General features: G+C 59.7%; 1 protein-coding gene across 2 annotated transcripts in view; it reads right to left on the bottom strand.

Moving 5' to 3' along the window:
- The window catches only part of UNC13A (unc-13 homolog A), a 127,614-nt gene that overhangs the window by 47,461 nt on the left and 52,791 nt on the right, over positions 1 to 27,362 (bottom strand). Inside the window, exons 7-22 of one of the 2 annotated variants that reach the window (XM_054013962.1) lie at positions 27,134 to 27,188; positions 25,154 to 25,189; positions 23,407 to 23,617; positions 22,121 to 22,246; positions 19,241 to 19,741; positions 14,960 to 15,053; positions 12,999 to 13,048; positions 10,594 to 10,672; positions 7,151 to 7,156; positions 6,361 to 6,432; positions 5,567 to 5,786; positions 5,050 to 5,277; positions 4,046 to 4,187; positions 2,940 to 3,109; positions 1,395 to 1,510; positions 715 to 878 (exon numbers count right to left, since the gene is read on the bottom strand). In XM_054013962.1, the coding sequence (XP_053869937.1) occupies positions 715 to 878; positions 1,395 to 1,510; positions 2,940 to 3,109; positions 4,046 to 4,187; positions 5,050 to 5,277; positions 5,567 to 5,786; positions 6,361 to 6,432; positions 7,151 to 7,156; positions 10,594 to 10,672; positions 12,999 to 13,048; positions 14,960 to 15,053; positions 19,241 to 19,741; positions 22,121 to 22,246; positions 23,407 to 23,617; positions 25,154 to 25,189; positions 27,134 to 27,188 (2,270 nt within the window). Of the gene's footprint in view, positions 1 to 714; positions 879 to 1,394; positions 1,511 to 2,939; positions 3,110 to 4,045; positions 4,188 to 5,049; positions 5,278 to 5,566; positions 5,787 to 6,360; positions 6,433 to 7,150; positions 7,201 to 10,593; positions 10,673 to 12,998; positions 13,049 to 14,959; positions 15,054 to 19,240; positions 19,742 to 22,120; positions 22,247 to 23,406; positions 23,618 to 25,153; positions 25,190 to 27,133; positions 27,189 to 27,362 lie in introns of those variants that run through there. The other variant, XM_054013961.1, reaches the window with a different exon arrangement.

Below are 27,362 nucleotides of genomic sequence, written 5' to 3'. Positions count from 1 at the left end.
GAAGGGTGTGCAAGGTGTGTGTGTGTGCATACAGGATGTGTGTATGTGAAAGGTGTGCACGTGGGCATGTGCAGTGTGTGTGTGTGCAATGTGTGCAGTGTGTGTGCTTGCAGGGTGTGTGCATGTGTGAAGAGTGTGCTCTGTGTGTAGTACGTGCACAGTGCACGTGCAATGTGTGTAGGGCGTGCGGGTGCAGTGTGTGCAGGCCATGCGCAGAGTGTGTAGGGTGTGTGTGTGCAGTGCGTATGTTTGGGAGCAGACTGAGCCCTGCACCTTTCTCTTCAAACCAGAACCAATCTGATGCTCGAAGGCAGCGTGCACCTCTCCCCTGCCCATTGGGTGACTCTGTAGCAGCCAGCCCGAGGGGGGACGCTGCAGTCTCCATGTGTCTGTCTGAACGGCTAAACTCGCTCCCACACCCACACCCTGGGCTTGGACTAACCAAACGCTCTGCACCCCCCACAAGTGGACATCAGTACGAGGGGCTCTTGGAGACGGGGAATCCCAGACTCCCGCAGAGAGGGACGTTCGACGCCTTTCTCCCCTCCCACGGCACAGGGCAGGACTCAGCTGGCGTCAATCAACTTCACTCATTGACTTCGAGGGAGCTGCCCCTGGTGACACCAGCCGAGGATCTGGCCCTGTATCTTTACCCTTTGCCCTGTGTTAGTTTAACCCCTTCAAACAAACAAGGGGCAAACGGGAGAGACGCACGTCATGGCCTGGTAGATGGACTCCACCCCGTATCTCATGGCAAACTCGTCCACTATCTCCTGGGCCGTCTCGTCGAAGTACACCTTCCAGGCGTCGTCCCCCTTGGCCTCGGGGATCTTCACCACCCCGTTGTTCTGTATGTCCGTCACGAAGTGGAAGAGGTTCTAAGGCACGGGACAGAAGAGAGCCCTCAGGGTCACCGCTCGGAAGGGCTTCAACTGGAGAATCAGTGCGAGTGGGTCTGGGGAGGGATTATAATGCTGCTGTGTGTATCAGAGGCCCGGCACCGCTGAGCGGACGCGGCGAATGGAGAGCTCAGTTCTCTGGCGCCCTGGTAAGCATCTGCACCAGGGAAAGTGACTGCAAGAACACTGCCTGATTGGCACCGGGGGCGATATAAACAGACGCCCTGGGAAGCCAGGTCCACTAGCCTGGAGACCGAGCTCCCTACACGGTCCCTCCGAGTCCCGGGTGAGGCACGCTGGCATGGGGCAGTGGGCGGCAGAATAAGTGCCCCTGCTGTGCCCGCTCTGGCGAGGACGGGAGCCCTTCGCTCTCTGGAGTTCCCAGACCAGGCCCTTCAAATTCCCTTGAAACTTTAGACATTTTAAAACCAGCGTTCTGACGATAAAAGGCAGCAGGGCGGGGTGGGAGCAGCGAGGCCCTGGGGCACAGCTCACCTCGTGCAGGCAGGTGTATTGCACGTGGTACGGTGCCACCTTCTCCTCTCCCTTGATCTCCACGCTGATGTGCAGCCGGATGGCTCCGGACACGGCCGACTTGTCCGTCCGCTTGTCTGACGACAGGAGAGCAGGAAGCAGAGGAAGCGTTAGCTCACTGACGGCCCTTTACAACAGCAAAAGGCAGCGGGAAACGCTGGCCTGGGGGACGTGAGGAACTGGCACTGTTCTTAATGTGGTCTTTGAATGCTGAGTGGGGAGTGTTGGCCTGGGAAGTGGCAGGGGGGTTTGGCTGGGACGGTCTGCATTGGGGGATGGGAGACTGGCCTTGAGGGAAGATACCTGAGCACGTAACATGAGAACCAGGAAGGGGGTTGGAGCCAGGTGACACCTCTGCCCTGGAAACTGGACAAAGGCTGGGGGAGGAGCCGGGGGGAGGCTGAGCGGGAGATGCTGGAGGGAGTTTGAGTTTTGGAGCTGGCTGGTGAAAGGGAGGGAAGCCCAGATGGGGCTCTGACCCCCCCCAATGGGGCTGTGGTGTCCCTGGGGCCCCTAGATAGACCAATCTGAGGGGGTCCTGTTGTCTGTACCTGCCAGACCTGTCTTGGACTGTGTTCCTGTCGTCTAAATAAACCTTCTGCTTTACTGGCTGGCTGAGAGTCATGGTGAATCGCAGGAAACCGGGGCTGCAGGGCCTGGTCTCCCGCCACACTCCGTGATGGGGGTACTGCCCGGGCCTGGCACATAGGCAGGCTAGGTTCAATTCCCGGCTATGACCTGGGTCCTGTTTGTAAAAGGGGCTAATGCTATTCCCTGGGTCTATTCAGCTGTGGCTCTCCGGGGTGAGGACTATCTCCTGCTGGGTGCCTGTAGGTGGTATCAGAACACAAACAACAATGGATTTCATCTTGTCTGGACTCCTGCACCCAGTTGAAGAAGGATGGAGCAGGTGCTGAGAAGGGCTCCTAAGGTGATCAGGGGAACGCAGGAGACGAGAACCTGCCTTGTATAGCCCGGCAGAATAAAGGCCGGGAGGGGATCTGATTGCTCACAACACATACGTGGGAGTGCGGGGGACGCCGGGGAGGGAGAGAAATGAAAGGACAGCACTGGCACAAGAACGAACAGGGATGAATCCGCCCGGGGACCAACGCAGGCTGGGAAGGAGACGCAGGTTTCTAACCGTCAGAGGCGAGAGGCGGAGGAGCTTTGGGGACAAACGACCTAGCTGGGGTGAGGATGGAGCAGGATTATCAGCCGGAGCTGCCTGTGCTAGCAGGGATGGACTCCGGGGCCCAGGAGGTCCCTGCCAGCCCTGTGGCCTCTGTCCAATGATGCAGTAACAAATAAATACAATACAATGACACACCAGCCGTGTAAATGATAAATAGCGACAACACTCTGAAAAGCTTTTCAACCTTGTTTGCATGGAAATCGCTACATACCACAGAGTCGCAGCCAGTGGAGTCAACGGGAGCGGGTCACTGACTGCCGCGGGGGCTGGAGCGGGCCCTACAGTTCTATATTGACTGTGCTGGGAATTACCTAGGTTGTACCAGACATCCATCTCCCCGCTCAGTGTCCGGACCTCTATGATCGTCTGGCCCAGAAAGTCGTCGGATTCTCTCTTAAAGCGCTGCTTGACACGGGACTTGATATCGTCGTCCTCATCCCAGACCCGCACCTTGATCCGATCGGAGGAGTTATGGCATTCGCTGGGGTGGGGGGAGGACAGAGAAATTCCCAGAGCAATGACATGAACCAGGTTAGCCTCCAGGAAGGGGGCATTCCTAGCAAAGAACCCCCCTCCCATCCCCCAGCAAAACCCAGACATTCAACTGGGAGCTCCCTCAGACCCTTGCAGTCCTATCGCAAAAGGCTCCTGGGAGTGCTGGGGGTGGGTAACTGCCCCCAGACCAGCATCCCCTGAGCCTGCAATTCCCCACCGTGGACAGACAGTGCTGGCGTGCTGACGCACTTTTTAATTCCCACAAGGCCCATGCACCGGGCTTAAGTGGGACTTAGGTGGTGCGTGGACCTTGTGCAGGCTTTCTATATAGGGGTGAACCGTCCAACTTCAGTCCTGAGCCAGGAGAGCTGGAATTCAGCCTCCTTGGGCATCCGGCAGAGAGCGCTAGCACAAAGCTCGGGTGCAGGAAGGGTGGGAAGATCAAGCATTCAGGTGGCATGAAGCCACAGGACCTAAGCCACAGGCCAGCTAATGCCTCCAGTGCTGTACTGTCCTGGGGGAGAGGCTGTCCCCTCCAAATTCCTGATGAGGGCTTGGAAACAACCAGAAGCAACTGACCCCTGGAGAAAATCCATCCCAGATATAGTGAGCCCAGTGCACACCAGAAGTTGGTATGTCTACACAGCACGCTAACCCCCCTGCTCTGACTCTGGTTTCAGCCCACGCCCCCCTTCGGGCCGCACACAAATCAGTTTGACTCAGGTCAGCAAGCGCTCTGGGCCCAGGTCCGAGGACGGAGCCCAAAACCCGCTGTGACTTGGTCCAAGTCCTGTCATTGTGCACTGTGAACGCAAATCAAGCTGCAGGCCTGGGTGACTGAGAAGAAGGAACACGCGGCCCCGCGCGATCCAGGCAGCCCTGGGGACTAGAGAGGTGGGGCAGGGAGTAGGATGTAACTTACAAATGGAAATTCTCCTCCCAGACCGGGTTTAGATTTCCATAGATTGTTTTAGTCCTTTTTTTCGTCTTTCCAACCTGGACAGTAACATACGGGTCACTGGAGCCTGTCTTATCCTTTGCCTGCAGGCCCTGGGCACAGACAACTAGAACACAACACACACCCCATGCGCACAGAGGCACAAATGTTTATATGCACACACACGGTACCACGCACCAGCCAGCCCCACAGAGACACAATACACACACAACAGAGAGAACAGATAAAAACAGGAATCAATGGCAGATACAGAACAACCGGGCAACAAGCGATTTTCAAATCAGCCAGAGCTCGAAAGAGGAGCCCGACTTGGCTTGGAATCCATTGCAAGGGCTGGATCCAGGCATCCAGCCGGATTGGTGCAGGTTCTAATGGGAATTCACTTCCTTTTGCCAAAAGCTGTGCTGGAGACGTGTGTTTCTTGGGCTCCCAAAGGGAGGAAAGCGCCCGGTTAATTTCCTCTCAGCGGCTTGCACCTGGCACAGTCTCCGCAATGGGCTAACGACAGCAGAAGAATATCTACCCCTCGATGCACGAGGGACCTGACCTAACCTGCTGCGAGATCCACAGCAGGGGACAAAGCTGGGCTCCAGAGATCTGCACACAGAGCTCTGGGAGTCGAAAGCCTCATTAACAGGGAGCTGCCGCCCATGCGGGCTTCAGGTCCCAGCATGCAATGCTCTGTCCTTAGCCAATTTCGAGTGGATCAAGGCAACGCACAGCATGCTGGGAGCGGTAAGCCCTGCAGCAATAGGGCTGAGAGTGCCTGGCCTGGAGTTCAGAGGGTGGCATGGGGTCCCCATGATGTGGCGCTGACCGGTGCCAGCTCCAACTCCATCACGGTGGGATGGGGATCTCCAGAGATCTCCAGGGGGCCGCAGGTTCTACTCCCCTCCCCCTCTATCAGTGTTCGCTCAGGGGTGCATGCCCAGAGCTGGCAGGGCACGTCGGCCTGGCCCTGCCCCTACCTGTGATGCTGATCTTGGCCGACCACTTGGAGGTGCCGTCCAGCACGCTCTGCTTCACGGCCTTCATCTGCTGGGTGTGGGTGGCTTTAGAGACGGCGAAGATCTCTTGGATCAGCTCGAAGATCTCGGGCTTGTTCCGCTCCCGGATCTTCATGCGGTCCTTCAGCACCATGATGATGTTCTGGGTCCGGTCCTCCGCCCCGTGCTTGGAGCTCTTCTCGGCCGCTCCTGGGGGCAATTGAGAGGGGAGATTCTGGAAAAGACTGCCTTTGGGGAGCACTCACATAGGGGTGGCCCCCTCCCAAGCATTCATTTCATGCTAGCATTAAAGAGTTAACAGGGTTACGTAAGACCCCCCCCGCCACCCTCTGGGCCCCTGCATTGGGGGTCTGTAAGACATCGAAGGCATTCAGAAGGCTTAGGATTTGTACTCCTAAATCACTTAGGGTCTCTTCACAACCCTCCCCACCCCAATATCCTTAGAAGCCAAAGGAAGAGAGAGGCTGCGCCCCCTTACTCTGTAGGCAGTCTGCATTCAGCAGGTCTTGGCACTTCTCATGGCACTTCACCCCGCACTCCGTACAGCGCATGCCCTGCCGGGCGATGCCCCACAGCAGCCCCTCGCACTCGTAGCAGTACGTGGGGGTGGTGGCGGTCCACACCTCGAAGTTGTGGGGGGTCGTGGAGGAGATGGGGTAGATTAAGGCTTGAAGGGTCTTTTTGTAAACATGGTTTTTCTAAGCAAAGAAATGGGGTGGGAGGGGAAAGGAAAAAAGGTTGACACCATCCAGGATCTTGTCTGAGCGGGGCAGGGCTGCTCCCAGCCAGCGAAAGATTATAGACACAATAGTCTCCATCCCTCCAGTACTGGGCATGCAGACCTTCCCCTGCCACTGATATGCAGCCAGCTCTGGGGTGGGACACAGCCGCTGCTTAACAGCGCGCAGCAACGGGATGGGCAATGAAGGACACCGGAGCAAGTGGGCAGAATGCAACGACCTTCCTCGGGATTAGCCAAGTTCATACCCCAGCTGGGAAAGCTTTAACAGCCATAAGCAAGCTGGTTATTTTTTCCCCTCTGAGAGATGACACCTCTCACGTCACAGAGCCCCTGGTAACCACCCTGGTTCAGCGCTGACTCAGGAACAAGTAATCTCATCTGCCCCGCTTCCCTGCAGCAACCGTCTCTTCCTTGGCAGGGGCCTGTCCCACGGATGACCCCCCCGACCCTGCTTCGCTTGTGCAGTCCGACAGGCTCGGTGTCTGGAGCCTGCGACAGCAGAGTCAGGGATGCCGAGCGGGAGCACTTACTAGCTCTTCGTTGTTTAAGGTGCTTGATGCTAGTGCTGACGTGATTCCGGCTTTCCTGGACTGGACCAACGACTGTTGGAGTGAAACAGAATCAAACAGCTGTATCAGCGGGGAGGAGTCACAGCCAGCCCCGCCCCCCAGCCGGTGGGCTTTTAAAAGCAAAGGTCTCAAGGCAAGATGCCCAGCTCCTCAGTGTGATGGAAACCGCAGCATCTCCAGAACATCTCTAGGGACATGCCCCAGCAGCGCTGAGTCCCTCCCGGGCCCGATGGCCGAAGTACTCAGCAGGCCAGTGGGACGCATTCAGACATGGTCCTGGGCGCTGCTGCAGCAGGAGGTGGATGAAATGACTAGCACGCCAAGGCCACAAGCCCTTTAGGGGTATGGGGCAAAGCTTGGGCAGGGAAAGGTGGGTTGAGGATTAGTCACATGGTGGCTACCAAAGCAGGACAACTCTTCAAGCCCAGAGCCCTTATCTCTGACAACGGGCAAGCTCCTCAACGTCAGGTGTAAGACACCTGCCTGGCCCCCAGCTCAGGCGGCCCTCACATCATGTGGCCAGACAGGACCCAGTTCACCCGCCCGTGTTGGCCTCAAATTTCAAACAGTTTGGGGTGGTCTTGACTGGACCTCCAGATCCTCCCCGCTGCCCCCTGCTGGCCAGAATCTACAATTCTCTGCCGTGGGAGCTGCTCGTGAGCCCAGCAGTTTACATTAAAGCCCCGAATATTTTCTGCAAGAAACAGGAGAAGGGAAGAAACTCAGGTGCGAGAAACAATGCCGGACTTACCATAGCCTGCGAGGGAGCCCAGAGCCAGAGGGATGGAAAGCAAAAGACAGTTATATCAGCCCTTTCACACAGGGAAGTCAAGTCCTACTTCTTTCCTCTCGGTCATAGGGAGTCGATGGGGACATAGACGGCACCAAACGCTAACCCACTTCTGGACATTTCGCTGTTACTTTTCCCCACTCTCAGCCAGGAGCTGGAACTAGATGCATTCTGTACCTCAGGTATTGCAGGGACCCCTGGCCCCTCAGCTGGTTCAGGGTGACTGCGCGTGGGCGTAACAAAACGTAGGCATAGACCAGAGGAAGCAGGTTTAAGATTCAGGTACGGCCCTGAGTCAGTGATAGGGGTTGGCGGGGGGGCCGGGAGGGGGGCTCTCTGCCACTGCTTTAGGGCAACAGCAGATTCTTCTCTCTGAGAAGAGAGGATGCATGGTCCCATCTGTATTCATCTGGGCACAGCCGCCGGGCAGGGCCAGGTTGCTTCCTGGGCGTATAGCCCCTGATTTGAAGCTCAGTGGAGTCGGTGGGAATCTTTCTACGGGGTTGGGGTTTAAGGGGTCACCCAAGGAAGGGAGCCGGACTGCTATAGAGATAAAGCTGTCCATGGTGGATGGGGATAAAATGCATCCCGGTGCAACGAGTCACCAGGAGGCCACCTCCCCCCATCCCCTCAACCACAGGGCATCTTCCCCGCTGTCCGTAACCCCCTATACATACTATAGCCCAGTGCAGACACCTTCCCTTCGCCACCCAACCCCGGATCGCCCATCACCGACACAGAGAGACAAACACAAGACTCAGCGCAGGGGCATCGGCAGCAGCTTGCCCTCCCGGGGCCAGGGGAGGGCGGCACGCGGGCGCCACGCGGACAAGGCAGCAAAGGAACAAGGCGAGGCAGCTTGGGTGGAGAGAAACACAAGGACAACAGAAGCCCTGGGGCGGGGTGCAAAGCACAACCCCAACCAAAGGACTGAAGAGGGGGAGGGGAAGGCAAAGGGGGAGCCTAGGTGAGAAGGCAACAAGGGGTCCGGTTTCAAATTTTGTCCTTCTTTGTCACCAGCGAAAATAGCACCAAGCAGGCTGCGTGTTCCGGGTGGGTCTGCATTGAGGGGAGCTTGACTGGGGTTGGATGAGCCTTGCCATTGCAATACGCTGTGAATTACAGCAGTGCACGGAGTGGTATATAGTCTGTGAATTACGGGACGGTGGCCCGTGCAGTGGCTTATATCCTATGGATTACAAGGGAGCATCGGCTGCAGCAGAGCACAGTCCAGTCAGTAGATTTACAGCAACGCATATGGAGCAGTGTATAGTCTGTGAATGACGGGAGCGTGTTGGTTAGAGAAGTGAATTACAGGACGGCACTGGTTGTAAGGGTATATCCTGTTCTTTACGGGCGCGGGTGTGATGTATATTGTATATATGGCTCGCGCTAATGGCATGGAGAGTCTGAGTTCTGGGACTGTGCTCCATAAAAAAGAATATACTCTGTGAATTATGAGAGTGTCCTGAATGCAGCAGAATATGGGGAGACCTGCAGGAATGCGCTGGATGGTGCCGTCTGTGTGCTGGGAATTAGGAGAATGCACTGGATGCTCATGTCTATGCGCTGGGAATTATGGGAATGCGCTAGGCAGTGCCGTCTACGTGCCGTGAATTAGGGGAATGCGCTGGATGGTGCCATCTATGTGCTGGGAAGATTTCCACTGCCCTTGTGAAGGGATCTGGGAACAAAACTAGAAACCAAATGTTACCACAGAAGGACTCGGACTGATGCCCCGTATTGGGCAAGGTCCTAGAACCTCTGTTAAAGAGACAGCACCCTTTGGACCAGTGACCTCCTCCGCACTCTCCGAGCAGGCTGGCTCATTTCCCAGGAGCCCGAGGGGCTGGGGGGCAGACCCCCATGGGCCAGCTCTGCGGAGCTAACGGCCAACTTTCTTCAAAGGCAGCAAGTGACACTCCCAACAGGGGAGTCCCTGGGACTCCGAGAAATGTGGGGCTGGAAGGGGCCTGAAGAGGTCACCTGCGCCGAGGCAGGACCATGTGAACCTAGACCACCCCTGAAAGGGGTTTGTCCAGCCTGGCTGTAGAAACCTCAGTGAGCCATAACGCCGGGTGAACAGGAAACAGAGGTAGGCCCAGGCCGGGATGCCTGATCCAACCCTGCTCCAGGTCAGCCCCATCTCCTCGCCAAGTCACTTCGCTTCCTGGCTTTCCCTCCGCTGATGTTTGAGCCTGTCAGGATTTCTCCTGCCTTCGCCATGTCTTGGGTCTCCCCCGGCAATTCGTGCGCACTCCCTCAGACAGCGTCCAAGGGCAGAGTCTCCCGGACGCGGCCGAGGAGCCTTTGCCGGGCGGGATGCCCCTAGCCGCAGGCCCAGCTGCTGCGCAGAGGCTAATGTCTGAATGGAGTAGGGGTAAAATCCTGGGCTGACCGAGCTCCCCCGGGCTTCGCCGGGGCCTGGGTTTCGCTCATCTTAGCGCACCCAAGAAGGGCTGCAGCGGGTCAGCATCATGGGAGGTGGGCCGGGCGGCAGTCCGGCAGTGGGGCCGCGGCCTGCTAGGTTTTCGCATGCTCGTTCCGAGCTATCCACGCGGCCAGGGAGTGATGTGGCTCCGACGCTGGCACACCCACCCTGCCAGGGCGGTTCTCTGTAGCGGCTGCCTGTTGGGGGGTGGGGGGGAAGAAGAGGCAGCAGACTGGCTCTTAAGCCCAGCAGCAGTTCAGTGGCTGCAATAGCTCCTGTACCAGCCTTGAAAGCAGCCCTGCTCAGGCCTTGCCTCACCCTCGGTAACCCAGTCCTGACCCTGGGTCCCAGCCTCTGACCCCAGCTCTGATGCTGGGCTCCGATTCCTGGCTACCGACTCCCCCTCTGCCCTGGCTCCTGCTCCAACTGCAAGGCATGCCCGCCCCACCCTAGTTCTGTGCCCCTCCCTGCCCTGTGCTCCAGCTGCCCCTCTGGGGGAGCCTGCTGGGGCTCGGTGGAGGGTTTGGGCCGGGCGGGGGAGGGAAGGACCGGGCAGGTGATGCAAAGGGTGCTCTCTCTTTAACTCAGAAAACCACGAGCTCACCAGATCGCTGACTAGTGGGAGGGATTTGCGTCCAGGCTTAATATCAGGCATGCTGTCAATGCAATGCAGAAACTTTACCGCCGCTCCCCTGCGGTACAAACCAGCCAGCCAGCACCACAGAAAAGAGAACAGAAACACAGCCATGTTAAACAGAGCGAGCGAGGCAAACGAGGCAAAGAGCGCCTGAGCCGGATTAAAGGAGGAGGGGGCCACTGACGGGCAAGCGGGGAGGCTGAGAGAGGCCCCCTTGCCCGAGTGGCAGCCCCACCAGCCCTTTGGTTAACCCGGCTCGGGCCAGATCCGCGGCGCACTCCAGCGGGGGCAGAGCAGACAAGCCAGGGAAGCCAGCGGCGTTAGGAGGAGCCTCACCAAATCGCTAACTAGGGGGATTGGCTTTCTCTTTCGTATGTCGGGCATGCTGTCAATAATGATCAGACCGCCGCCAGGCCTGGAAGAGAGACAAGAGTCAGAGGGGGCGGGACAGGGAGACCGATGGAGACACCCACGCACACAGGGGCCTGTGGTCTGCCCAGCGCCCGGCAGCTGTTTGCGGGTTGCCTGCCAGCGGAGATGCTCCGTGGCTACCATGGGCCCCTGCCCTACCTGCGTCCCCGCCCTGCAGGGGGGACAGCGGATGGGTCAATGTAGTGGTGGGTCCATTGGCCCCGGCTGCCCCACACCCTGCCCCAAGCCCCCTTCGAGCCACAGAGTTGAAGGCCAGAAGGGACCGCCCGATCAGCCCGACAGATTTCCTGTAGATCACAGCACCAGATCCCACCCAGCTGCCCCTGCATTCAGCCCATCTGTTGTGCCCATTCCTGCCCAGGCAAAGGGGAACGGAGCAGGGTCTGAAACCATGCACAAGAGTCACCAGCCACTCCTGCGCATGTCCCCTCTTTGTCGCAGAGACGCTGCAGTCGCACAGCCAGGGAGAGACCACCGGGACCCCCGAGACCACAGCTCAGCACAGCAGCAGCTATGCAGCAGTGAAAGGGCCGGGGGTGGGAAGTGGGGCTGGGCAGGGAGACCACAAACACTGGCTGGGGGCAGGGATGATCCCTCCAAGGGCCTCGCTCGGGGTTCGCTCACACCAGTGCGAACGGGGAGGGACTCGCCCCGAGAAAGGGGGTTTATTCGGAAGAACAAAAATGTGAATTTCAGTCAGTTTCGGCCTTTTGTCAACGGTGGGTCCTGGAACTTTGCTCCCATGCTGGTTTCAACGGAAAATGCTGCGCACTGGGGCTGGCTTTGGGGTTTCTGAGTCAGGGGCAGCATTTTGCCCCCACTGTGCACAGAAGCGAACAAGGAAGCGAGGTGCCTGGGAGCGGATGATCCAGCCCCCTCGGCTCCGTAGGGTACGATCTCTTTTACAGCTCCAGCTGCTGTAACTAGTTTGTGCAGAAAGTTTTCCCACTAAAAACCTCCCAGGTTTGTTGCAAGTGAAACGTTTAAGTGTCAATTCAGATGAAATCTTGGCTCTTTCCCGCCCTAAACGTCAGAACGGGCGTTTTAGTCCCCAAGCGACACTCCGAAAAGCGGTTCTTTGGACTGACGGGGCTGCTTTGTTTTGGGGGTTTGAGTTTAAAGCCAGATAAAGCATTTCACGTTGTGACGCAACGTGCATTTTGCCTCACCCCGGCGTTTTGCTTGGGGTCATTGGACGGTTTGCTGTGGCAAGGGAATGACTGGAAGGGGAAATGAAAAGGCTGGCTTTGGTTTGAAACATCAGTTAGAAACTTGAAATCTCAGGGAAAAACCTGCTGGTTTTCTGACCCGTTCCAATAGCTACTTAGCCCAGACTGGGAGTTCCGGAGACACAGTGCCACCGCCTTGGGATGGGAGCCCAAGAGAACCCCAGGGCTGCCCACGTTCGGCAGCCTCAGTACAGAACGCTCTTGCCGTTCGTCACAGCTGAGCTGTGTCTCTTCTAAGGGACATGGCAGGTGGGGGCTTCTCTGACTCTAATTCTGGGTCTCTCCACACAGATCCAGGAGACCAGAGCTCCCTGGAAGCAGGTCCCACTATATCTGCCATGGGGGAAGTGTGGCTGATACATCTCCCTGCCTCTCGAGGGATGACTGGCAGCTTGGCCTCATGCCCTCAGCCAGAGATGTCACTGCCTCTTCCTCTCAGCCAGCCAGCCCCTAGGGGAACTCAGCCTCCTCTTCCCCTGGGAAGTCGGACAAGCAGGGCCCTTCCCGAGAGGTTTGGAAGACAGGACTGTGACATGCCACCTGGGAAGGGGACCGAATGGGGCATGTCCAGGGAGCAAAGGGCATCACACCCACATCGATGCTTGGCACATCCTGGGCACTTAGAGCACAGAAAGGGGGTGGGAGCACAGGGGTCGCTGACAGCCGGACACACTTGCTCTTTTCTCTTCTTCCTCGGCTTGTTCCGCCCGATTCGTTCCAGTGGAGACGTGGAGCAGTTTGCTGGCTTGCATCCCGGATGGGTGCTGCTGGTGCCTGGCAGATCTGAACCACCCTCCCGTTCCAGTAACTGACCTGTGCCCATGGGAACGGCCTACAGAAAAGGCCCAACTCTGAAAAATGGACCCACTGTGGCGGTCGTGGGCTGGGGAGATGTATCTCGTTCCGTAGTGCTCCCCGCCCCACAGGGCCACTCCATAAGGCTCACGTATACAAGGTGTCCCCCCCATCCCAGCCCCCAACGCCAGGGAACATCAGCGTTCCTCCTGCCAACAGGCTCAGGTTTCGCAGATGCCATGGGGCTGGAAGACCGAGAGATTTCAGGTTTGCCCGGTTACTCACCCGCCTTTAAACCACAGCGACTTCGCCTCGCCAGATCCTTCTCCCCGGGCCTGTAGGACAGACAGACAGAGTCAGCAGTGCCTCCCGGCCGGTAAACCTGGGGCGAGCCACAAGCAGCGTATTTACTGGGGCTTCCCTGTGCTGAAGAACAAGTGCTTGGAGACACACGGGGAGCGTTGAACAACAACAACACACAGCGCAGCAGACATTTGGGGGGGGGGCTTGTGTGGGTCGGGGGGCAGGGAATAAAATATATTAGAGAGTCCGGAGATGAATGAGCAAAATAACAGCTGCATTTAACCAAGAGCTAAATTCAACTAGATGAGCAGAAGAAACAAAACGCCCAGCACTCTGGCCATGCAGATTCTAGCAAGGAGCTCTGTTGCTGAGCCGTTTGACAAAGCTGATTAACCCGTTGCTGGGAACACAAACTACAGAGGCCATGTGCTGGGGAATCCGGAAGCCAATGAATTGATCAGAAACGTTTGACTGGTCTGTTCCATCCAGAACTCTCTTGGAAGACGTTGGACTGGCAGAGTATATGGGATGCTGAGTATATCTGGGATGGGCTGTTGTAGAGACCAGACATCCATGGAGGACTTTGCTTTCCCAATTGATTTTTCACTTGCCAAGACTGGGAAAAAATCTGGGGGTGCGGCAGAGCCTGGGGGAGAACGGGAGCAAACACCAGTGACGGCCCCTCAGTGTGGCACCCGTCCTTCCCGCACACACATACATGCGCACACGTGCACCCACATGCACACACAGCAGGATGGGCACACGCAGCACGGGTCCGGGTTCAAGCGAACATGCTTACCTGCATGCGGGCCACCGCCCTGCCCCGCGGGGAGGGGAGACGCGGCCACAAGGGCCAGGGTGGTGAACAACTGAAAAGAGAAGCAGCGGGGGGGGAAATCGACGCCCCAAGGGGGCGAATCCGGAACCAAAAGAAAAAGAAAAGATGGAGGATGGAGTCTAAAAACAGAACAAAAAATGGTCAACTCAATAAAAGCGACGGGGGGTGGGGATGGGGGCGGGAGCCACGTGGACAGATCAACGTCTACATGAACCAGACTCAGCCGGGAGTGAGCTCTGCCGGGTCGCCTGCTGCAGCGCTCCGAACTCTACCCTTCTCCTGGGGAAGAAGTCCTGCTCGGGGGCTAGGGGAACGTCTACACAGCACCCGAGCTAGCCTGAATCCGGTGAGCGCAGCTGGCAGCCAGAAGAGAGCACCGCAGGGGCTTCAGCTTGCGTAACCCAAGCCCAGTGCGGACTCCGGGTCCACACTGGGCCCGCTAGCCCACTCCGAAGCCTGTGCGGCGCTGTCGTCACGTAGCCATGCCCGCTGGATTCAGGCCAGTTCAGGGAGGCTGGCCCAGGCCCACCTTGTGCTGTGTAGACATAGCCTGAAGTGCCACTGACTTCACTGGGAACATGCAGCTCTTCAGTGCTTTGCTGGGCAGGTGCATGCGGTGACACAGGCAGGCTTGCTCGGCTCTGCCCAAAGCCCCCCTCCTGATTTCCCCCAGCTCCCCTACCCACCATCTTGGCCAACAGTCTCCAGCACTCCAGGGCCGTGCACTGGCTGCCCCGGGACTTGCTCTGCAGGTTCTCGTTAGATGAAGAAACCTCCTGCTCCTTTCCATGAAGGGTGGCTTGGCCAGTGCTGCCCGGCTGATGGCAAGGAGGCCCTGAGCCCATGATCTCTGGCAAGGGCAAACGGGAGAAGCTGGAGGGTTTTCACCCTCGGCTGGGACCCACCAGGCCCAGTGAGCCAGGGCTGCACAAGGCCATGCCTTTGCTAACCCCCTCCCCACGGCCCCGGGAGTCGGCTCCCGTCCGATTCCAACCCAGGGTTGCAATGGTGAGGGAAAGTCGTCAATCTGCCTGGTCTAAGTCCTCTTTGGACAGGTCCCTGCCAGCCCCCTGTCGGCTGGTGGGGGCAGGAGGGGCTCACTCACCTCTTGCAGCTGCATGCAAACCTTGTTGAATGCTCTTAGCCAGTTGGCCTTGGCTCGGGACTTGGCGTCCTGGACTTCCACCTCCTCCCGCTCTCTGTAAATGGACAGACAGATCAGGCATTTAGTGGGGCCTCACTCAGGGAGGGGGAGGTCAGACCCAGCCCGGGGGATGGCACCCAGCCAACGTACACAGACCCCCATATCTGCAACTTTCCCACAGAGACAGAGTTTGCTGAAGGCATCTGGCTCCGGGGGGTGGGTGTGTCCCCGTCTGGCTAAACAGCTGAAACAAAAAGCAAATGTTGCATGAACTATTTATTTCCAGCTCACCAGTGATGGGATCTTCAGCGAGCCTGGAATTCACCGGGAATTAGCTAAACATCTCTGCAAAGGCAAAATGCCCTTGTCTACCCATGTTTTGCTTTGCCCTCCAGGGCATGGCACTGCTGACACACACAGTCTATGGGAAGGCTGAGAGGTAGAGGTGGCTCACCTCCCTCTGGGCTGGTAAGGGAGAACAGAGTGGCATTTAACGGGATGTGGTATCCAGAATCAGACGTGATCCAAAATGAAGCTGTTAACACAAAAAAGCGAGCTGCAAAGGGAAGGGAAGTGACTTGGCTGCAAAGCTGGGAACAGAACCCAGGAGTCCTGACTCCCAGCCTCCCGCTTGTTTGTGGGCCCTGCCCTGGGGCATCGGTACAAAAGCAGCGATAGGAAAGCTCAGAAAGTTTGGAGGCTCAAGTTCAGATAAGCACCCAACCACCATGACTGCTCCTCTGCAAGGTCACTTGGCTTCTGCGCTAGCCAAACCCCTTGGAGCTGCCAAGCCAGGCTGGAAATCTCCCTCCCAATATCACAGTTCTTGCAGCTTCTGCATGGGCTGGGCCAAAGACAGGAAACAGCTGGAGGCACAGTACTGCGGGACTTCTGCTTCTGGTCCCAGGAGACCCAGGATGTGCAGAACTGCACTGAAAATTAAGCACCAATTCCTCCAGGAAAGGGCTGTCAAAGATTTCTGCCCAAACGCCATCCCATATCTCGAGTCATTTCATCCAGTCAAGTAAATGAACAATGCCTCAGGAGGGTTGGAGTCTGCAGCCATCACTGCAAACACACAGACTGCTACCTCTTGAGCTGGAGAAGTAACCGTCAGGGGTAAGTAGCAGTAGTAGGTTGTTATCTTCTATGTTGACCCCAACCCCCACACTGGCAGGAGAGGTTGAGTGCAGAACACACACTTTACAAGCATGTTGCATGAGGCTTTATGAGAATCGTCTGAGATTCCCCATCCCTTCTTAAGTTGATATAGATATATAATTCCAAAGCTAACTGTGCGCTCTTTTAAATAAGAGCTTCGGTCTATAATTTAAACAAAGGAAGAAACCCAAGAAAGAAGTCCGTGGCTGCGTCCTCTCCATTTTGGAGCGGTTCTGCTCACCCAGCCATAGAAAAGTAGATCTGTTCAATATTAAAAGCAGAGACCAACATCTGTGAATTATTCACATCATTCCAGGGATGAAACCATCAAATTTCTTCATCTCTGCAACGCGGGAGGAGATGGATGGGCTTTTATCTGCAGCCTGGAAAGCTAAACACCCTCCAGGAAGTTTTCTTCCTGCTTTAATCCAACACCCAGGTAATAGACTGATGCCCCTTCAGAGCCCCCCTGGCTCTGATACAGTGAACACTAGAGCTACACCACGGTTTCCGTGACTCCAGTCAGTGAATTAAATCCGACACTGGTTGAAAACCGCAGTACGGCACGAAGGCTGGACTCATGCAGCCAGCAAAGCAGGTGCTGTGGGCTCTTTGGAAAGGGTGAGTGGGTTAAAGTGAAAACTTTTAAAGGTTTAAAAAAAAATTTCAGAGGCCAAAAATTGTCTGAAAGTTAGTTCCTCCATCCAGAGTTGGGAACCTGAACAAAAGGGGCCTGATTTTCCAGAGGGGCTGGGCCCCCAACATTTGGGCCATCCCCCTCCCACCGGAGGGACCTTCATATGGGGGCAAATTGGACCCTTTCCATTTCAACCCAAAAGGGAGCTTTACCCCGCCTTGTGGAAATGCCGGCCGGCCCATCAGCGCCTCCCTGCCGGCTCAGGAACGGCTAGACCAGGGTGATGTGAGGAACACTTGTGCCTTAAATGAAATGAGACACCGAGCTTCTATCCACCTGACTCTGATGGGGGTTAAAGGTCCCATGATGACATTTCAAGAGAATACAGCCGAGCCCCGGCGTCGTGGTCAGCGCTCCCCTCCCAGCAGGGCCGGCTCTAGCGTTTTTGCCGTCCCAAGCAGAAAAAAAAAAAAAAAAAAAGCCGCGATGGCAAGCCCGACAGCTCTACCGCCGCTTCATTCTATGGCAACAATTCAGCGACAGATCCCTCGCTCCAACAGGGAGTGACGGCCCCGCCGCTGAACGGCCAGACGTGCCGCCCCTCTCTTCATTGGCCGCCCCAGGCACCTGCTTGCTAGGCTGGTGCCTGGAGCCGGGAGCCGGCCCTGCCTCCCAGCACGGCTGGCTGCAAGCGCACATGTAGGCGCTACTGTTGAGCGTAGGCTGCATCTTCTGCTTGGGTAAATTTTTCATATTGTTTTGTATGAATATTGTGTGTGCCTCGGTTTCCCCTAGGTGGTGCATGTTGACTGGGGTGAGAGGGAAGGGTTGTTTACTCTTTGCAGAGACCCAGAGATACAGGCGTGACCAATGCCTAGCTGCCTGGGGGCCACAGACAGTCCAGAAGACAACGGCCACTCCAATTGCCTGGGCTCTTAGGAAGCCAGTGGGGTGTGAGCAGCTGGAGGACAAAGGACTGGAGAGGAGCCAGGTGGGGTAGGTAAGTGCGGGCTGCTGGAAGCCGCGAGAAGGGCTCAGAGGGTCTGGACTGACCCCGATGGACTTTGCTGTAACTTTCCGTTCTCTGTGGTAACTAAGGACTTTCTACGCTGTGTTCCAGACGTCTGATAAACCCTCCGGCTGCTACAGCGGCAGGAAGTTGGGGTGCACTGCTCCCTTGGGGGTGCAAGTCTTCCCCAGGTGTCCAAGCCAGGCGGACTCACTGAGGAGAGCACCCAGCGTGACCCAGGGGGCTGAAGGCTCGGCGGTTCGGTCCCAGGAGCAGTGAAGCCGAGGGGCTGACCCCAGTGGGTGTGTGACCCTGGGGGGGCTGACCCGCTGAAGGGCTCCTCCCAGGGACTGGGGCAGAGCTGCCTGACAGCACCAGACCTGTGGACCAGGCCCAGCTTGGCAGGCCCGTCACTGCTCGCAGCTCACGGTTAGCGCGCCAAAGGTGCCAGTGCAGACCCAGGCTCAGCACCCGGTTCCGGGGGCTTCCCGTTTGCGAAGGCCACTGCCCCAGGCTTTTCCTCCCAAGCCTTTCCCCTGGGTGCTGGCACTAGGGCGTGGGGCAGCGCTCCTGGGGCAGGCAGCACGTCTGGCCCTGGGTTGTCTGGCCCTGCTCAGAGAAGGTCTGGGTGCCCCGGTGGTAAAGCCATCGCCAGCTTGGGATCGAGGCACCACAGCCATTTCAGGCTCCTGGGGACCAGGTGCAGGGGCTTGCTCCAGCTGCCGCTGGCATGAAGGGAAAGGCTCCACGGGCACCAATGAGAGCAGGACGGGGCCCTAAGGCCAGTTCAGAACGTCAGCCCAGGGCCCCTCCTCCACGCCTACGGCCCAGTCGCCATGCGGCAGTGGGGTACCCAGCAAGCAGCCGGGCACAGGGCACATTCATGGTAGCCACATGCTCCCCCCGTGGCTTGTGTAGCAGTGGGCCACAGTGTCTACGGAGCTCATGTCCCCACTGGTGTGCCGGGCCCACGGGTCGCTAGCGTGAGCTCCCCACGGGTCGCTAGCGTGCCGGGCCCACAGGTCACTAGCGTGAGCTCCCACGGGTGCTAGCGTGCCGGGCCCATGGGTTGCTAGCGTGCCGGGCCCCACGGGCTGCTAGCGTGCCGGGCCCCACGGGCTGCTAGCGTGCCGGGCCCCACGGGCTGCTAGCGTGACATACACACCGTGAGTTGTTACTGCCCAGCATGGCCGCCCAGGACCAGCGCAGGGCCAGGGCATGCAGGAGAGCTGGCCCCACGGACACAGCACACTGCCAGTCCGAGCCCCGGGCTCTACGTTCCAGCTCCCTAAGCCAGCACCGGTCACTGCACGGCTCAGCCCAGCCAGCCCCAGCTGCCTGGCCCCAGGGTGGGGGAGCACCCTAAAGACCCTACAAGAGAAAACACCACCCACCTGGGAGCCCTTCCTCCCTCCACCAGCCCCCCCCTCCTCACCCCTCTGCTGGCTTTGGGGGCTCCGGCTCCCTCTCTGGGACTGGGGGCTTCTCCGCTGCTGGCTTTTCCTGGGGGATCTCCGGAGTTTCCTCCGGGACATACGCTGCCTTGTCTTCCTTCCTCTCCTGCTGCTGCTTCAGTGCTGGCACCTGTGGCAGGGGCACTTGTTGCTTCGCCGGCGGCGGTGGGTAGGGCTCGTGCACCGGGGGCTTGGCCTCGTCCGCCTCCTGGTCCCGCGGCACCTCGGCCTCCACCTTGGGGTAGTCCTGCTCATTCTCGCTGTAGTCCTCGTCCTCCTCCTCGGGGTAGAAGTCCTCCTCCCAGCGGGGCGAGTCGTCGTGGTAGCTGACGGAGCTGTGGCAGGAGTGGTAGGAGTCCCCGTCCCGCTCGTCCAGCTCCGAGCCCCGCAGGCTCTCGTTGTCGGGGTCGAAGTCGTCGCTCAGCTGGGAGCTGCCCTGGCTCAGCTCCCCGGACGAGGCGTAGCGGCTGCTCCCGGTGGGGCTGCGTGGGGCGGGTGGGGTGGAGGGGAGAGAAGGACAGAAGAGGCTTAAAATGGGCCATTGGGTCTGAGCCGGTTCCCCCTGCCCCGTCCAGCCGGCTGTATCCCGCGGCAGCTCTCGTGCCCTTCCCCAGGCGGCCGGAGCCTTGCTGCCAGGCGGCGCAGCTGAGGGGAACTGTGCCAGGATGGGCGCCCTGGTACCCGCCCGCGGCTTGGGCACGTGGGTGAGCTGGCAGCGGGGGCAGGGAGGGGGAAACATTGCCACTTTCCATTCTTGCTCCTCAGCCCCAGGGGCTTCGGAGGGGCCCAGTACCACACCGCTGGTCTGGCCCCGATCCTGGGCTTCACGGCTGGGCTAATGGGGAATTAGGGGGGGGGGCTGTGATCAGAGGTTGGCCAGTTAGGCCGGGGTACCTCAGAGACCCCTTGCCCATCCTCTCAGCAGCCCCCCGGTGGCAGAAAGAGCAGACGTGCCTGTCAGCCAAGACATGCAGTGCCCACCTGGGAGCAGCGCTGCACGGGCAGCCGGGTATATCCCACGCCCATGGTTCCCCCCACCTCCCCCCCGCACCCACCCCATGCCACTCCACATCCCCACCCGTGTGCCCTTTCCAGCCATTCCCTCTTCTCCCCATCACTCACTCCTCCATCACACCAGAAATCCCGCCCACCATTCCCAACTCTTCCTTCTCCCCACAGCTCCTCTCTCCTGGCCTTCCTTCCCCTCTCCCTCTGCGGCTCACTTCCCCACTGCCCTGCTCCTCCGCCAGCCCATCCCAGACACGCTCCTCGGGCCTCTCCCCACAGGCCGAGCCCACTGCTCAGGGATCCGGTCGGGGTGAGGCTCCGGGGGAGCAAGGTGGAGAGGTCAGAGGGAGGGGGTTAGGGGAGAAGGGGGTCTCTGACAAACCAAACCACTGGACACGAGGAGGGAGAAAACCGGGGCGATTCTCCGAGCACCACAGCAACCGCGGTGCCTCTGAGCGGAGAGGCTCACAGTAAGCGCATGCAGACATAGTACAGGGGCACGCCTGGGGATAGGCCGACACCACGTCTCCGGCACCGGCAGTGGAGGGGGGTGGGGGGATGCACACACTGGCACGGGTGTCCTTCTGGCTGAGCCCCGCGTTCTGCAGGAAGCCGCTGGAGGGGCCGGTTGCCTGGCCTGGGAGAGCGTGGGTGGCTTGGGGATCGAAGCACCAGGAGACGTCATCCAAGCTCACAGAGCTGGGACCCGTCACAGAGGGGACCGAGCCAGGTTGTGGCAGAGAGGAGAGGCAAGACCTCCCCACTCCGGGCTCCTCAGCACCCAAACCCCACTCCTCAAGAGAGAATTGAAAGAGCCGGAAAAATGCTCCAAAGCACAGGCGTTGCCCCTCCCATGTGAGTCCTGGAAATCCCCGAGCGCACCCAGGTCTCAGGGTCCAGTTTCCCCAGGCAAGGGTAAGTGTCCTCAAATGCATTGCACATGCTCGTCCGTTTCCACCCCATGAGGCCTAGTGCTCCCCCGCCAGGCAGCTACCCTGGCCCCTCGCTGCTGAAATCATCCCAGGCCATCTGGGCGGGAGCCAGCGGCAGCACTGACGCTCTGCGTGTGAATTCTGTCCCCTAGGGAGGGGCCGGGTGGATCCCGAAGACCCAGCATGCAGGAAGGCAGGAGATCCTGCGCTCCCCCGTTCCTCTCATGCCTTCGGCATGTGTTGGTGGAGGGTGTGCTGAAATCCGGAGCCTGGCTTCCCACGCCGCTGAGCGCGCCGGGAAACTGCACCCCGGAGATGGCTGGGGAGGCCAGTTAGATGGGACAATGGGGACCCCAAGCGAGGGGCGGGCGACCCCACATTTGGGGGGGTGGAAATGGGACTGGCCGAAGGACCAAGGCTGCGTGGGCCGACGGATTGAGTCCAATCCCAGCCAGGTGAAGGAGGCTGCCAGGCTCGGTCCTGCCCCCTTTAGGTATTTCTACCCCCCTGCACTGGTTCTGGTTCTGTCTCAGCAGCAGGGACAATGCCAACCTCTACTGCCTGGCTGGCAACAATGAGAACCGGGCATCAGCTGCCCGATGGCCAGGGAACCCTGCCTCAGTGAGAGCCCTTCAGAGAACCGGTCCGGAGCACCGAGCCGGGGGCCCTAGGGGCATCTCTTGCTGCAGCTGGGATGCATGTGCAATGCACTTTATATTGGACACCTTGAGGAACCCATGCAAAGGAGCCTTGTCATTTCCCCCCGGGGCCGAGGAATCGGATACCCAGGAGTGGCCGGGTAATTCCGGCAGCCGCACGGGGCTGCCATTGCCGGGACTGGTATCGGCCTAACCCGGGCGGCAAGGACCAACCACAGCACTCTGCGTCAGGCACAAGGCTAGAGACAAGGTAGAGACCCACCTATCCGATAGGTCTAGGGACCGCCTGCTCTCAAGGGAGAACTGGCGGCTGGTCCGCCTGCTCGACTCGGAGGCGGACTCAGCGTCGCTGCGCCCGTTTGTGGCAGAATCGACGCTATCGTAGCGTCTGCCGGGGAGGAGAGGAACATGGTCAGCAAAGGTCACCCGGGAACCAACGACACCACAACAGACAATGAGCTCCCAGCAGGGCCGCGCAGCACGCCCCCTCCTCTCTTCAGGGCCGCGCCCCCTGGCATCCACCCTCACACCAACGGAGCCATGACCCTGGGGGTCCTGCGGCCGTTCCCCCGATGCCCCAGGGAGTGTCGGATTTTGGGGAGGGCGAGGAGCAGGTTCCCCAATCTGGGCTCTCCCTGAGGGTGGGAGTGCAGGGCCTTGAGGCTGAATGCTCTGGAGCTGCCAGCAGATAGATCAGTGCAGGGAAGGCAGATGGCATGGGAACTTCCCCCTACAGCGCTGCCAATGCGGCCAGCCCGGCTATGCTTCCAGGCCTGGCCCGTGCAGCTCCAGCAACACCTCTGCAGCATCCTCAGCTACTCCGCTCCTGGTCTGTCCCTCACAGCCCTGCCCATGCACCTAAATCCTGATCAGCGACAGCCCTGCCCTCGGTGTCTCCAGGGTGGAGAGGACTGTCCCTGGGACGCGGATGGAGCCCCCAACCTTCATCTCCTCGATGTTTATTAGGGTTTTACCCTTCGGTGTTCTAACGCTAGCCAGGGATTAGATGGGGAGGAAGCACTGGTTAGTCAAACTCCGCCCACAATCCAAAGATCCACCCACAATCACTCTTTCTACTACCACAGAACAGTTAACAATGGCACCGCTGGAACCCACCATTAGGTTTCAGAGTTAACCCCCAGCGAGAGGAATGCAGGCGGCCGGTGGCCCCTCTCCTCAGGCAGCAGGATCTAACTGCCTCAGGGGCTTTCCCCACAGAGCCTGGATTTTACTTTTGAATGAAAGCTAAGATTCTGGAGGAAGCGGCTGGGGTCGGCACAGAAATGCTAGGGTGGGCACCACTGCATACGAGCTCTGTCCAGCCTTTGCCAAGAGCTCTAGCTAATCTGCCCAAGGGCACGGCTTTTTCTCCTCCTCTGAGACAGCCCCCTTCCCATCCATATCACTCTCCCTGATTGTGCAGCATAGCCTGGCCTAACCTCTCCCACCTGACGTCTGGGGCTGCTGACCACCACGCGTCTGTCTGCGGCGCAGCAGGTCAATATCACAGGCCGTCCGAGGGCCGGCGCCGGCCTTCCCCAACTCTACCTGATGGGCCGCTGATCCGAGTAGTCCATCTCGTAGCTCTGCACGGAGTCCGTGTACGAGTCGCGGGAGCTCTGCTGCTGGTGCCTCATGGGATACTGGTGGACCGAGGCGTTGGGCTGGGACGTGGTGTAGTACGGAGGCGGGATGCTATTACTGGTCTCGCTTCGGTAATCGCTGTCCCGGTCGTCCATGGTGCTGTCGGGGTCGTCATCTGCAAAGGGACGGTTGCCACCAGTGAGCATTTTACGGGGGAAGGGGCCAGAGGCCACCGCGTGACAGAGAGGCGCGAGATAGCCAGTGTCTCAGCAGCAAGGACAATGCCAACCTCTACTGCCTGGCTGGCAACAATGAGAACCGGGCCACTGCTTCAAAGGCCCCCGCCTCTGTGGGACTTTCCCCTAGGAGACTCAGATGGAGAGGCCTAGAGAGGAGCCTACGCTTGGTGGGCACTGACGTCCAGGGAGCTGCCAGTGTCCAGCACCCCTGGGTATCCGGCCCCGGCTATGTGAGTGGGGAGAGGGGCGCTGGCACGTGTTGGGCACACAGGGAACCTTAGTGCTCCAGGAGCCGATGGCTCTGCCCAAAGCCATGCTGCCCCGGTGCGCCCCAGCAGCAGTCTGCCTCCCTGTGCCCGTTCACGCTGCCCCACCCCCTGTGCATAGACCGCTGGCAGAGGCTAGACCCTGGTGGCTGGGCACCATGCTAGCTCCCCAATCCTGCAGAACTCTGTGCCGCTCACGGCTGCCCTCTGCCGCCTCTTCGGGCGACCGTCCCTGGGGTCCCTTTGGAGGGAGTGGGCCCGAGGCAGGAGTTCGAGGCCGCGCGGTTCCACCGTGGCGCCTAGCACTGAGCCGCGGTTCGGCTGGTGCCCTTGGAGCGGGGGGAGCGGACTCGGGGGGGGGATTTAGCTCTGGGCGTGTTACACTGGAGTGGGCGCGTCGGTCCCAGCTTGGGCAGATGTCAGCAGCGTGGCCGTGGTGCTGCGAGCAGGAGGCCGAGGCCTGCCACAACGGGGGGGCCGTACTGCCACGTCCTCCAGGCCTGGGAGCACCCAGGCCCTTCAGGGCATCGACCCACCAAGCTGCCTCCCCCCAGCCCAGCCCGCAAGGGGTGGAGTGCAATGGGATTCCTTATCCTGCAGAATGAGCCAGAGCCGCTACCCCAGCCTGGGCCGGAGGGGGGTGGGAAATGGGAGTATACATAAGGGGGGAGGGGTGGGAGGGAGAGGAAGAGATGGAGGAGGGATCTACAGGATGCTGACGTACCCCTACTGCTCTCCTGCCTTGGAGAGGCAGGGGGTCCCTGGGCAACCCCCGCTGGCTGGTGCCCATGGACCAAGAAAAGCCCAGTGCCTTGTGCCCAAAGATTGCAATGCCGTCTGCATACTGCTCCATCCCTCCCCGCCCCAGGGACAGTCCATCCACCCACCCCAAAAAGCATCTGTAGCCGGGCCTGTGCCCCTCTCTCCAGGAGCACGGGGGAGACGTGCCATCTGCATGAAAAGATGAAAGCCAGGCCGGGCCAAGACAGAGGTGAGGCTAGTCCCAGGCCCCTCTGCATTGCCCACTAGCCACCCGGACCCCTCTGCTCCCTTGCACGGCTCTTCTGTGTTAGCCCCGGGCCTTAGGGGGCCAGAGGCAGAATGGGCCTCCCCCTGATTGGGGGGTGGGCAGCCCTTTGGGAGGCCAGCGGGTAGGAAAGGGGGGTGCCACCTGCGTTCTGGGTGAGAAGGCGATCGGATACTTACTCTGCTGCTCTCCCCAGCCAAAATAATTCCAGTTGCCTATAAAGAAAAGGGGCAGAGACAATAAGACGGACACGGCTGTGGGAGTAGGTGTTAGAGCCCGGGTGGGAGAACAAAGCCCCTTTCAGAGCCCGGCCCAAAGCAGACCCCCAGCTTCCCCCTGCAGCCCCGACGTTCAGACTCCGGCACTGCGCCGGGCGGAGTCAGGGCTCTGGCTCCAGCCCCGGCCCCCACCAAGTGCTGGGGAAACTCAGACCCCGAGCTGAAATCTGCGACCCGGGCTCTTTGCCGTAGGCTCGGAGAGGTCGGATCAGGCACGCTGCAAGGGTATGTTCCGGACAGGCCCCGGCAGGCTGCAAGACCGGGCAGGACATGGGGTGAGCAAGGATCTGTGGGGCAGGGGGAAGAGCGGGGGGTCTGTGAGAGGCAGATCCAGACGCTCGGGGCAGGCTGGGAGAAAGAGCATAGGGAGGGGGAGCGGCTTTTAAATTCTGGTGGATCTGGGTCGCCTCCTTCTCGCCCCGGATGGGGGATGGGAGGGGCCGGGGTGTTACGCTGTGGGGCTGCTCCGGGCATCCCGAGCCCCTCTTTCTGCCCCCCCTCCCCGGGAGGAGAGAGACTGGCACTGGGCCCTGAAGCCGCCATCTCCACATCCAGGGCCTGGGGGACCCGTTCCCTGGCCAGATCTCGGCTGGTCGTCGTTCTCCGAATTCGCCAACACGAGCGTGCCAAAAAGACCCACGAGCCGTTAGGCCGGAGCCCGCAGCTGCCAACACAGCCCCTCGGCCTCTGTGCCACAGCGAGCCAGGGGAAGAAAGCCTGGGGCAGAAGGAGGGAGCAAACGCAGGATGCCAGAGGCCACGCTGAGGGATGTCACGCCTGGCTCAGAACTAATGGGACAGAGTCGGCCCTGGGGTAACCCCACTGACCTCACCGGCCTTAGGGCAGGAGAGAACTAGGCCCACTGACCAATTTGCCCCAACGTAACAGCCCTTTGAAGTGGGTGTGACGAGCCCCCATGTCGCAGAGGGGAAAACCGAGGCACGGAGTGTGTGCGGGGAGGGGAGTAAGTGGTTCAGGGTCACCCAGCGACTCTGCTGCCAGTTGGGCTGGGTGGGGCCACCTCTCACTGCAAAGCCAAGAGATATGGGGAGGATCCAGCCCCCAACTCTGCCTTCACGTGGGCACCTCCCTACCCCAAATGCTCCAGCCCTGATGCCTTAGTTCCTTCCCCACCTCAGCAGAGCCACCTGGCCCCAGCTTCCTCCAGGCTTGGTGCTACTCGGCCAGATCTGACCCTTCTCCCTAAGCCAGGGCTGAGTCCCCATCCCTGTCAGCTCTTCCTCAGCCCCGTCCCAACCGCCCCCCGCCCTTCCTGCTCCCCCCACCCCGTTCAGGCAACCTGCCTCCCAGACGTGGGTCGAGCCGAACCGACCCTGCTCCAAAGCGTCCCAGGCCAAGGCAGAGGACTGGAGCGGAGGAGAGCGAACACACGGCAGAGGAGGGGAGGGAGACAGAGCAGGGGGAAGGAGAGAGGGAAGGGGGCCAAGGACTTCAGAGGAGGGGGATCACGTCTCCAGCGACCCAGGCCGAGTCCCTGCTTCCCAGGCTGAGGCGTGTGTCAGCCCAGACCCCTCCCCAGCTGCAGCTGCTGACCCAGAGGGGGCGAGGTGCTGGGAACCCTGCAGGGTGCAGGCTAGAGGCGTCGTCCCCACGCTAATCGGGGCGGTGTGGGCCATGCACGGGAACGGGGCAGGGACTGTGAGTTGGGGGGCAAGGGAGACACGGGCCCTATGATCATCCCGACCCCACCTCACCTGGGGGGTCAAACAAACTCCTCCCACCCCCCCAGCTCCGTCCAGGCACCATCCAGCCCCCCCGGGGTCCGGCCCGAGAGGCACATGTGACCCAGCTCTACGGGAGCTGGAGGGTCACGGGCCCAGAGGAGTGGGGAGCTTGATGCTGGAGGTGATCGGTACTTACAGCACTGGGAGCCGGGCACGGGGAGCGGTTTGTCCTGCTCCTCCTGGAACTCGTACTGGGGAGAGAACAGAGGGGTGGTCACAGGCATCCCGGCCAGGCAGTCTCCGGCCCGACCCCCTCCCCCTCGGCCCCGCAGCCCTTCAGGGGGGTGACGATAGACTCCCAGGGCACTCAGTGCAGATCCCCGTGGGACGTCCCCCTGGTCCTGTCTCTGCCAGTGAGGCCCTGG

This window comes from Malaclemys terrapin, chromosome 24, assembly GCF_027887155.1.
Source record: "Malaclemys terrapin pileata isolate rMalTer1 chromosome 24, rMalTer1.hap1, whole genome shotgun sequence".
Lineage (NCBI taxonomy): Eukaryota > Metazoa > Chordata > Testudines > Emydidae > Malaclemys > Malaclemys terrapin.
This window is presented reverse-complemented; position numbering and strand designations above follow the sequence as displayed.